We start from the raw sequence: 12,339 nt of genomic DNA on the forward strand, positions 1-12,339 counted from the left end.
AGCATGTGTTGATGTTGTTTTCAGATCCAATTCTCTCTTTGCATAGTATGATAAATATTCATTCTAATCAGTGTTAATTCTCATCTTTCTGTGAATTTATAATATAATATGGTAAAATGCTATAATAATGTAAGAAAAAATTGCTATTATATTTTATTTATGTTGACATAGAGAAAGTTTGACTTCAAAAAACAAATTCAGTGGATCTACATATACAAAAAAAAGGATATCAATAAAAGCAACAAATTTTTCAGGAGCTGATACTTTAATAGTATCAATAATTTATTGATAGATACATTAATATATATAAGCCTTTAATAATTTTATTTCTCTTTAATGCTTTACTTTAAAATAAAAGGTATTTACCAAGTAAAAATGTTATTGTATTATTTAACTTTCTGGAGGAATACTTACTGATCTTATGGGGGGCTTTCCAAATTCAAAATGGATTAGGTATATTTTCTCTTGGTTGCCCAGAAGTACTGAGATCATAGTAGACTGTGGAGCCCCCAGGTGTAAAGGGACAAGTGCCCAGCATCTGTGCTGAGATATGGCTCTGGGGAGGTACCATCCTTGCCTGCTTGTGAATAATGGCTTAAAGAGGCTGTCGAAGGATCTCGTGTGCACTGGTGGAATATTCACTGATACAAACATTTTGCTTCTTTTCCTCTTTGTTTCTGAGGGGCATGATAACAGTAAAAGCAATAGATTGCTAAGTTGCTTACTAGTTGCTTCATGACTATGAGGGGGAAAAGTAGGGAGTAGTCTAGATGCACTTAAGTGCACAGAAGTACTTTGGTAGCACAAAGCAGCTGTTGGATTTTACTTGTGCATCAGTTAATCTGACTTCTCTCATGTTACCATATGTGCTTAAGGAAACATTCCCCATGCTGACCAACCTTGCAGTCAGTGTGGTACTTCTGACATCCCTGGCTCGTTGCAATATGTTCTGCCTGTCACCCAGTTCAGATGTTTAATTCTCAATTTCTCTTTTTTTTTCAGGGTTGTTCCGGTTGTGGAAAATGTGACTGCAGTGGAGTAAAAGGGCAAAAGGTAAGTGAGCTGTCTCCATTTTTCTTGCTTATTTCAACCACAGGGTGTGTAACCTACCTGGAGTCAGGTGAACCATCGCTTTTGGTGAAGACTTGCACTCCAGGCAGTGTTGCCAAGGCCAGGCCACGTGCTCTTCAATGGGGTTCCCAAAAAGCAGGCAGCTCGATGTCTGCAGAGAGCAGGAGGGGCCAGGGGTGGGAAGCAGTCAGTTGCCTTCACTGCAGGTTGAAGCCCCTAGCCCAGTGCTTGGCTATGCCTTCCCTCCTCCCCCATCGAGTGGGATGCTAACCCATCACTCTCACCTTTCCTAAGCCTCATCTCCAGTCTTTTCAGTTGGTAGCAGGCTTGACATCCTGAGCGCCTCTGGAATTGAGGCAAGCAGCTCAGTTCAGAAATGCTCCTCTCAGCATGCTGTGCTGGGACCTGGTGGCAGGCTGTCCTTCTTCTAGACAGGCATTAAATGTAAAAAATCAGGATGAAAAACTACTCTAAGTTGAAACAAGAGTGAGGGCAGATGATTGCTCTCCAGGAAGGCTGTGATGCATCATAATCAACATAGCCTGACCAGGGTTAGCCCTGGGAGGCAATGACTTGTAATAGGAAGAAGTAGAGTAATAATAAACTTAAATACAGAAGAGTGTTGCAGGTCAAGGAAAAAAAAAGGTCAAGAAAAAAAAATAGTATTTAAAACTTTTTGAAAGAATCTTGCAAATGAGTTTTAAAGTTCCCATTCAGTTATCCAAACTTTTTGTGTATGAAACAGAAAAGGCTCTTCAAAGTCTTCTTTTAAAGCAGTAACACTGAAAAAAAATAGTAGTGTATTTAAGCATTCCGTGAATTCCCCCTCTAAATTACTTACTTTAGTAAATATTGCAGACATTCAATCACTCTCCTTATCTCTTCCAATTTTGTTGTAGAGATTTTAATCTACAGTGTGTTCTGTTGTGCATGCACATATGCTGTGTATCTACCATTATAAATGAGTGTAAACCAAAGTTTTGTCATCCTGTGATTGCTGTGGGTACATTTTTGAGGTAAGTTGTTTAGGTCACCAAAAGAATGCTTAGAAAAGGTGGGGGGTTTGTTTGTTTTTTGTTCTGGAGGGTTGTTTTGTTCTTTGAAATAAATAGGCAGCTGGTGTTCTACATTGTCTCAGATGCAATAGCTGCATGTTTATGGATGAGAGGTTTAAAAATGTTTGTTGGTGGCTTTTCTTTGGTGTTTTCCAGACCTAGGAATGTAAATTGCTTAATTGGAGACCCAAGCAAGATCATTTTCTTTGTAACAGAACATAGATTAATTTGTGACACAGATGAAAAGTGTTGACGTTCAAAACATCTTTTAGATGGAGTCTCCTTTTTTTTAATAACCTAATAACTGTTTAATAGAAGTCAACTATATATTAAAAACAAATACAAGAAAGACTTGGGAAAGCTTCAAAACTCTGAATTTATTCCTTGATATCTTGATCTTATTTTTCAGTAACAAGTACAAATGAGTCATTGTAGAATGAAAGAGACATGTTATAACTCTCTTGTTGAAAGACGTTAGTTTTCAGTTCATAGAGTATGCCAGCATCTTGTAACAAGATCATTTTAAAAAGTGATAGCTTGGGGAAATAAATAGCATTAAACCTTATGCTTCATTTATTTCCAGCTGCAATTCTGTCTCTTTGCTAGAGTTCTTACTGGCATTTTTCATTTCCATAGTCCAGAGTCTTAAAATGTTCTCTTTTAAAAGAAATAGATGCTTGTCTGATATGCTAGAATCCCAAACTACCTCACATTAATGTAGGCTATTTAAAAATGTAGAAGAGATAAAAATATCCATAGGAACAGAAATCATAGTAAATTCCAAATCCCATGCAAACTTGTCCAGCATGTCAGTGTACTCTCTACTCTTCCTAATGGGTTCCTCACAAACTTCCTTGGCTTTAAGCAGGAATGTAGTGAAGTATTTACATCATTTTAGACTGTGTAGGAAATGCAGTTGTTGACATTAGAGACATAAGACAGGTGAATGAATAGTTACACCCGTAAAACAGTAGTCAAGAAAGGCATTTTAAGGTATTTTGCAATGCATTGAACATGGAACTTGATTCAGATCAATGCTTGCTCATTATGTTAACACCTTGAGGCTTTCAAATGTGTACTCAGGATTTTGAAGAGAAAATCTTTTAGTTAAAAACATCTTCCCGCTGTCTTTGTTTCAGCTTAGAGTAGTTTCTCATCCTGATTCTTCACATTTAATGCCTGTCTAGAATAAGGACAGCCTACCACCAGGTCCCAAACCTGAAGACAGAAGGTGGTGAGGGAAAGTAAGAGGAGCATCCTTCCTGCTTCCCTCTGTAATATTTCTAGAATTGGTCTTTCCAGTTTCCATTCTGTTTGGATTTGAAACATGTCTCTGCTAAACATGGGTCCCATTAACACACACATCAGTAGCAGTACCTGTTACCTCAGAAATCTACGTGAATGTTGCTTATTCAGAGGACAGATTAGAGAGACTGACCCTAGCCAAGATCCAGGCTAGGAGAAGGCTGCCAAGCCCAGCTCTTGTGGTACCCCAGGAGACCACATTAGAGAACATCTGCTCTCCATTTCTCACGTAGCCACTTGTGTGGGAAGCGCATATCCACTCTGCCCTGCACCATCCACAGCCAACATGTTGCCTACACTGGAAACCCTTTTGATCTGGCTTCCATGTCATGCAAAAGTGCACAGACACTGAAGGGCCTTTTCCAATCCACCCACACTCTTCAGCAATCCACCCACACCAATTTACTGCCATGGGAGCTTCGGGAGCTGCGGAAGTGGGTGCTGAGTTTACCCTTTAATGCCTTAAGTATTAACATCTGGAGAGATATTTCCTACCGTAGTGTGGGAAGAAGTTCCAGACCCTATAGTTTGGTGGGGTTTCATTAAAATTCATTTGGCCAAATAATCATATTAATGATCTCACCAGAAAAATCGCTGAAAATGGTCTTTGACTTAAAAGCTGTAAAGTGCCCAAGAAATATTACCCAACAGCATTTCGGACATGGAAGAGTAAATTACATTGGCATATTTTTTCTCTCACTTGAAAATATTTTCATCAATATGATGGCCATATTTAGAGTACATTTAATATATTCTCTCATCAGACTGTTTCCATGAAAATTGCATCTCTATGGTAAACTCCTTTAACATGACTCATACTTTATCAAAGGCATATAATTGACAAAGTCTAAGGGTTTTCATGCCTTTCAGAAAATTTCAGAAAGTGAGCATAATTGCAACAGATGGCCCTTATCCCATAAAACCTTTATTATTACACTAAACATCAGGCTGTTGTTTTAAGCTATATAATGTCAAGTATCACATAATTGCTGAACAGAAGGTGCAGAAATATTAGAAAAGCATAATATTGCTAAAATAATAAATAATACCTTACTGTTTTCTATTAGATTAGCCTAAAACATCTTCATTTGTTGCCTCTTATGCTTTTTATTTGGTTTTCTGCATAATAACTTGACTGTTCTCTTGAGCCTTGCTGAAGCGTGAGATCTGTTTAAACTGATTAGAGTTTTGAATGCTTGCCTACATTTTATTGAGCTACTCTGAAGTAGACTGAAGCCGTGTTTTCTCTTTTATGCCTACCTAGATTTTGAGAACAATTTCAAGCAGCTGTGGAGATAAGAACTGCCTAGCCATTAGTGTGTGTAGAAAAAGCATCTTAAGCATTTCATTACCATTTAGAACAAAGACTGTACAGAGATGAGTGAAATTCTCTATGAACTGACTTTTTCCAAGAATGTTCATTCTCTCATTCATGACCATTTGCACTCCTTTTACTCTGTATCAGAAACATGTATAAATGGAACCTTGCTGTAAGTAATACAGAATGATTAATCTTCTCAGACTTATTAGTTAGAATGCACTGAAGTATAAATCATCATTCTTTAGTATAAATATTTTATGATGATTTCACTGTCTCAGCATTACCCATTGAAAGTTGAAGTCACAAGAATATCAAACATGCTTTCATAATTGAGCATGAAGTATTGCAAATTAAAAAAAATCTTTGCTAGGATGCTCTGAAAGAAAATAGAAAAGAAGAATAGAATTAGCTCTAAATGAAACTGCTGCTTTTGACCTTCTGTTTGTTTGTTTGACAGGTAAAAAACTTGAGCAAGTAATTTTATCTTGGCTTCTTTTTGCTTGCCTAATTCTGAGACTGTATTATATGTACATAAAAATTACTTCTCCATTTCCCTGATGAGTGCATCATTCCTGTATGGATTGACCATGCCACACAAGTACACAAACTGGCTTTGCTTGAGGTATTTTGGGTCTGGAAGCCAGGTAGCTCTGACTTAGACTGACAGTCAGTGGGACGTCTTTGGAGTTCCCTGTCAACAGGACCAGTGACCAGTATTTTCTCTCCTGCACACTACAGTCTTAAAAATAACTCATTGTTTTGTTGTCTGCAGGGGATTGTGCTTCTCCTGTGTAATGAAAAGTTGACTGTTGCAGTAGACTGTGTCCACTTTTTTTTAAGGTTTACCAGATTGGGAAGACCTTTGAGAGTCTTCCTGTCATTTTAGGTATCAAAAGGTAGAGCAAAAATATTTGTAATATTGATGATTTAACACAATATAAAACCTCTTGTTGGAGAGAAGCCCCAGCAGTCAGTGGGAAGATCACTATTAAGTACTTCTGCGTTTTCTTGAAGATATAGCAGAGGGCAACAAATCAGTTCCTTTAGTGGAGCAAATCAATAATCACCAGATCTATGGTTTTCATAGTCAACTTTTATTAGACTTTTTTTTAAATCAAAATTTTTTTGTTAACGCTTTTCATCGACTCTACTTGGTTTTAGTAAATACAGCTCATTGTTTCTATTTAAGTGGCTGCTGTTGGAACTTACTTGGTGTACAGCACCTATTTATGCCTGAGTTGTAAAGAGTATGAGTTGAGGACTCTAAGGAAACCACAACTAAATAATATACCCTGGAGACAGCCATTACGTTGGCAAGAGAGGTGACAGGCAATGTAGGAGATAAGAATGGGTTTGCAGTCCTGAAAGGGGTAATAGATAACATTAAATCATCTATGGAAAGGGCTAATAGATAACATGAAGTCATCTAACCATTCCTGAAAGGGCAGAATCAGAAGACAGTAATAAAATAAGCGAAGATATTGATCAGCTGCAGATCTGATGTTCTACAGGGAAACTTGTGATTCATAAATATTTTTGAAAATCAGGACATTGTCACAATGTTTTTGTCAATTCTGCAGTGACAGTAGTATATTTTTATTGATTTACCCTTCACTCAGAGAAAAACAATCCTTTTAATTCAAATCAGGGAAAAAGAACACCCATGTTTCATAAAGAGAGCTGCTATTCTTGAAAAGAACAAAATGTCAAATGACTAAATAGTATTGAGTTCTACTGTTTCCCAACTGTCAGACTATACTGCTAAGTGTCATCTGAAACCATCAGCTTTTCTTAGTTCAAAATAGTCATAGGAACCATTTGTCCCATTTATCTCTGGCAAAATTTTCTATGATATTTTTTTGTACTCAAGTACAGTGGGTATCTTTGATTAACACAAACTAGTGGATTACACTGATAAGTTTTTCTTTAGGGAAAGAGGGCTATAAAAGCAGATATCGCAGTAGTACTGTGTGATGGGGCATACTCATATTTGGTTTTCAGAACTGACTTTTGAAGGTTTTCACAAAGTAGTATTTCAGTTGGCATAATGTGACCTTTTAAGCAGCTCTTGCTAGATGCATATCTTTGCTTGCAAAGGTGTTGGCGTAATGAGCTCAGACATTTCTTCATGGAATAAAACAAGCTCACATGGCTTGATTTTACATTTGTACAATTGCTGTTAGTGTATGTTTTCATTATGGTTTCTCAAAGAATTAGAGGACCTTAGTTTGATCTGAAGTATGTGAGCCTCCAATGAAGTCAGTAAAGTTTCCCAAATGAGAGATCACAGTAAGATAAGAAAAGACATGTATAAGATCTCTACTTCTCTGAAATCGTCATGCTCAGGAATTGGAGCCACCCAGTGCCTGTGCAATACCCATGCATAGCTTGGAATCTTCCCAAATTTAAAATTATGTCCATGCAAGCAGAGTCACACTTATAGTATCTACCAACTACATAGTGATTACCTTTCAGGTAAGTACAACACCTGAAAAAGGGCTACAGAACAGTAAGTTAATTGAATTATAGATAACACACCAAAGACAGTTGAATTAGATTATGAAAAAAAATATTAGTTTTCAGTAATAGATAAAATGCTCTCCTATACAGTCTATAACAACAGAAATAAAGCAAAATTAAGGTAGCACCAAGGGAAAAGAAACTTAGACTTCTGCCTCGAAAATCATATTTCTCTCCCTTAGAATATTTAAGAGTGACTAGAATGGCAAAACCTACCCATAAACTTTGTAGCTCTTAAAGAAAGCATGTGACAGCCTCCACTGAAGTTCAGCTGGAACATTTTAAATGTATTGATATGCCAACAAAAATAATTCTCACCAAGGCTTGTGTCAAAGGTCAGTGTGCACAGTGTACTGAGTTGAGTGAGTGAGTGAGCACAGTCACCAACATCAAATGGGATGTCCTCTCACTCTTTTCTCACTGACTGTAAACAACTGCAACAAAATCGTTTCATGGTTAGTTAGCAGAATACTAAAAGCCTTGAGGGAGTTTGGTAGGTTTGCTCATCTGCCAAGCAAAGAGTGAAAGGTGATGCAGAACTGTAAAAGAAATGGGTTTAAATGATGGTGATGGAGGGGAGAGACTCTAGTACAGAGGGGCAGTCTAAAATGCCCTCTGGCTCCAGTGTCAGGAGATAGGTGAGAGAAAGGGAGGAATATCAAAGGCTTGCATAGTGGAGCAGTGAACAGAGAAGCCAGTGCTGCCTCCATCTGTATGCAGCTTTTTAAACAGGATTTGTGAGTTAAGGATGTGACTGCAAAGCCTCAACTCAACCTTCATTTCTGTCTGAAAGCATGGAGAGAGAAGCTGGAAATCCAGTTAGGACACATTCAGCCTCATGAAACTCCTCCAAAGGGATCTCTTCAGGAAGTTCTGGGTATTAAATGCAATGAATTTATATCAGTGCCAAGGCAAGAGAACTGAGTGACAGTTTCCCTCAGCAAAACAAATGAAAAGATAGTGTTTATGAAAGGGCAACTCTAGAGTATAAGTTTTAGATAGCAAAACTGCCTTTGCCCCCTACCTCTCACTGGGCTCCATCAGCTTTCAAGAAGAGCAGGGGCCCGAGGGAAGGGCTGTGCCATGGGGCTGGCACTGTCCTGTGACCCTGGCTGTGTCACTTCCCCTCAGGGTCCTCTGGGTGGCAGTCATACATCACGGATTTAATTTATTCTTTATTCTGACAAGCTGACAAGCCCCTTTCACCTGACCTTGTCCTTTTTTTCTTTTCTTTCTTTCTTTCTTTTTTTTTTTTTTTTGGTCAGAAAGAGAACCTTAAAGCCACCAGCTAAGCAACAGACCAAATTCTGGTTGGCATTCCCTGACAATGATACTGATATCCTGTACAATGTCAAAATAAGGAAGATACTTGTTTTCATTATTATTAATGATTATTGCATCTTTGTTAACTTTAACGATTTAGGCTGAGCAACCCTGGAGGTACTGCAAATATATATATTGTAGTGTCTGTTTTACAATGGATCTGGTTGAGACAAGAGGCATTAGAGATTAAAGTAAAGAAGTGGTGACTTACACTTTTGAGACACAATGTTATCTGCCTTGTGGTATTTACATGATTAAAAGTCAGAAGCCAGAATATCTCCTCTAACTTTTGTGGAAATTTATTTTACTCCTATGGAACTTTCAAAATGTTTAAAACTTCAGAAATGCCATTTCCAACCTAACCCAAAAAAGCTTCTAGACTAGCACTGTCTCAAATAGTACTGTCTGTCATGTACCCTCTAAGATATGAGCTACTTCATTATGAGAACTTTATTGCAGTCCGTACTGTCTAGGTCCAGCTGCCCATGTTTTTACTATTTATGGAAGAGATTATTTTCTGTAAATATGTCCATGACAAACCTTTGGCAAGAGAATAAAACTTGCATGTAACGTCACATTTCATTCCAGGTCTAGGATCTGAACAAAAATAAATTAAAAAACCCTGAAAAGTTTAAGACCCTTTTTTTTTTTTTTCTGCTGTTTCATCTTTATATGTGAGCCTTTAAACAATGCCAAATGCAAACAAATGCTAAATAATTTTCATTAATGAAGAAGGAAGGGTGTGGAGCATTTTTACCCCTTATATTATTGGACCTTCAGCCCTGGAAGTGATTTAACACAATGTGCAATAAAACAAAGGAAGAGTTACTCAGACCTAATGTGTTCAACAGATGATTAGAAGGGGTGGGAAATATAGCACCCTTTTGATTCAACCTGTCTCCAGGTGATAGAATTTCCTTTTTTTTTTTTTTTTTTTTACAGTGCAAACACATTTGTCCTTCAAATGTCCTCTTCCCTCATAGTTCTTTGAGGTTCTTCTAACTGAAGGGAAGAGGCTCCTTGACCCATGTCTGATAAAAGATAAAAAACTAAAAAAAAGGAATAAAATTGGAGAACCTCATATGTACTTTTATAAAAAGATTTGTGTGACTTCTTCCTGAAATATCATGAGCTCTGTGTTGTTCTGTTGTGTTTTTTTTTTGTTTTTCAAAAATCAGGAAAAATTTAAAATAAAGACAATTAACCACATACTTTGGTGTTAAACTACCAAGCTTTGAGCAGGCAGACTTCCGCAGTTGAAAATGAAGTTTCCTTGCTGTCTATTGACTTCTCTCTGGTTTTGCATTCCTGTCCTTCATATACCAACCCCACAATCATGCTATGAACAAATACATTCCCCTCAGCATCCTAGCTACTTATGGATCTCTAACATTTATCTGCACTGCAGGGTAATATCACACAAAACATATATCAACCAAAGACACACGAATGTAAGGAAATATTGAGAGCCTAAGGTAAGAGTGTACATGGCTCAAGAAGTCAGAAAAAGTGAAATTTGGGCAGCTGCACTGAAAAAACTGATGACCACATTTAGAAATTGAGGAATAACTATGGGGTGAGCAAGAAGAGGAATTACATGAAGGAGACTTGTTAAATTATGTAGGGAGGGGCTGTTATTTACAGCTGGTTTTACTGAAATTGTACAACGATGATAGGCTACCAATTGCTTGACACCAATTAAATGGAGGCTGTGCTGGTAGCCATGATTGGCTTTTGAATGTTAATTTTACTTCACTCAGCTTATTTTACCTCTTATTCAGCTTCTTAATGTCTTTTAGACACACTATATATCCACCCACTTGAACACCAAATAAGCACATAGATACTGATATGTAGGGAAAAGGATAATCAAAGATTGTTATTTCTATTTTTATATTCCTGGGAAGCACTTAGCAGCTTCCTGAGGAATGTTCTGTGCAGCCATGAGGTGCCACAGAAATATGCTTTCAGTCTAAGCATTCTTTTGTATTTAGGAGGCAGAGGCCCAGGCTCAGTCCCTGAACCTTAAACTTGAATAGCCTTCTAACTAAATGCTTATATCGATAGTGGAGGTTTATACCCCCACTACTGGAGATTTGGGCTCCTCTTGTATCAAGCTCCACAGGTTCCCCAGTGTTGTAAATTCATGATGCTTGGGAAAGGGTACTTTCACAGTAGGAAGGGTAAGTCTGTCAAGGAGTGAAAAACCAGAGATGAAAGAGGTGCTATCATTTGGTGGTCAGGGCGCAGCCTTTGCCCCTTTGTATGTGAACCTGTATGGCACTGGCTTTTGCACCATAAGTAGGTGCTTTTCAGTGTTCCCCCCTCAAAATGCAGCCTGAGAGCTCATTTAACTGTAAGACTGAGGGAGTCCCATTGGTGGAAGTCACTGGGGAGGGAGCAAAGTGAGAAGGAGATGGCAGAACAAGCAAGAGAGATCATGATTAGAGAGTGCTCTTCCCCAGCAGCTGTTGGGGTGTCTTGTTGTCGTTGTACGTGTCTGTATATAACATAAGGCAGCCGTGGTAGTGCTTGAAGTTGTGCAGGGGACTCATCCAGCCCACAGCCAGCCTGACTGTGGAGCTGTGCAGGTGATGTGAAACTGTCATGGCCTCTCCTTCTGTTGGTCCTGCCAAAAATGCTGAACTCATGTTTCCATGTGAGTGAGCTCTTTCAGATGCTTCCTGGCAGTGCAAGAATCCAGATTTTGCTGACTCTCCCCCCTCTTCCTCCCCTAGACCTCTCTTCCATTCTAAATACTGTCAGGGACTCAGCCTCAAAACTTCTGGGTGAGCCAAAATCTTTACAGAGCTCCTACACAGATTCTTTGCATGTCTTCGGAGTTATGTTTCTGTAATTAATTACTTGTTACTTGTGTGGCTCCAGAGTTGTATAGCTATAGTACAGATAGATTCTGCTGAAGAATGTGCAGTGGGAATTTTGTAATGTTAAAAATCCTCAGTGCATTTGAGGACACATGTCCTGTGAGCATATAGTAATAATTCTGTTTGACTGATATCTACTTCACACATTCAATAAAATACTGAAAATGGTAAGTGCAGCTGAGGACAAACAGATGATATTTATTGTACATGTTTATTTTATTCCTGAAATATATTCAGGGCCGGTGCTCCCTCTGGTGGTTAAAAAGACTCTTTTGATAAAGAGTTGGATAATCCTCATCTCTCTGTCTTCACTAATGCAGCACTGAGCCAATTACAATTCTCTAACACATGTTTAAAAGAGTGTGGAGAGAAACACTGTGACTTGAGAGTATTAGCTTGCACAATAGTGTTTCCTACCATGCAGTATAATTACTAGTCTAACAGCTTGGAGCCAATTCACTTAAGTTACATCAGCTGAAGGAACAAATACAGAGCCTGTATTTACCTCTCAGGTGGCTTGGGATAGTCTGGGTAGAAACCATGTAGTAGATTTCAAGGCTGTTGTCCATTGCTGTGGATTTTACGAGGTCACACTGAGGCATCAGGGTGTGATGAATGTTTTGAATGGCAGGGTTTCCTGTTAGTAGTCAGGCACTATTTCTCTCTATTTGGAAACTGCATCCTCAGTTTTTGTCTTGAAACTGTTACATTTCTTTGCCAAACATATCCTTGGTGGAATTTCAGTTCAATGAACATTAACTTTTAGGAACAGGAAAGCATATGTGTTTGTGATAGGAATTCTGAGCTTGTAACATATTGGAGTCAGCAGCACCACTGGTCAGAAGAAGCCCTCTGGCAA

At 38.2% G+C, this 12,339-nt stretch overlaps 1 protein-coding gene across 1 annotated transcript in view; it reads left to right on the plus strand.

The window, feature by feature from the left end:
- The window catches only part of COL4A1 (collagen type IV alpha 1 chain), a 127,171-nt gene that overhangs the window by 49,639 nt on the left and 65,193 nt on the right, over positions 1 to 12,339 (plus strand). Inside the window, exon 2 of the mRNA XM_064646527.1 lies at positions 1,003 to 1,053. Within this exon, the coding sequence (XP_064502597.1) occupies positions 1,003 to 1,053 (51 nt within the window). The remainder of the gene's footprint in view (positions 1 to 1,002; positions 1,054 to 12,339) is intronic.

The sequence above is a fragment of the Pseudopipra pipra genome, chromosome 2 (genome assembly GCF_036250125.1).
Source record: "Pseudopipra pipra isolate bDixPip1 chromosome 2, bDixPip1.hap1, whole genome shotgun sequence".
Taxonomy (NCBI): Eukaryota; Metazoa; Chordata; class Aves; order Passeriformes; family Pipridae; genus Pseudopipra; species Pseudopipra pipra.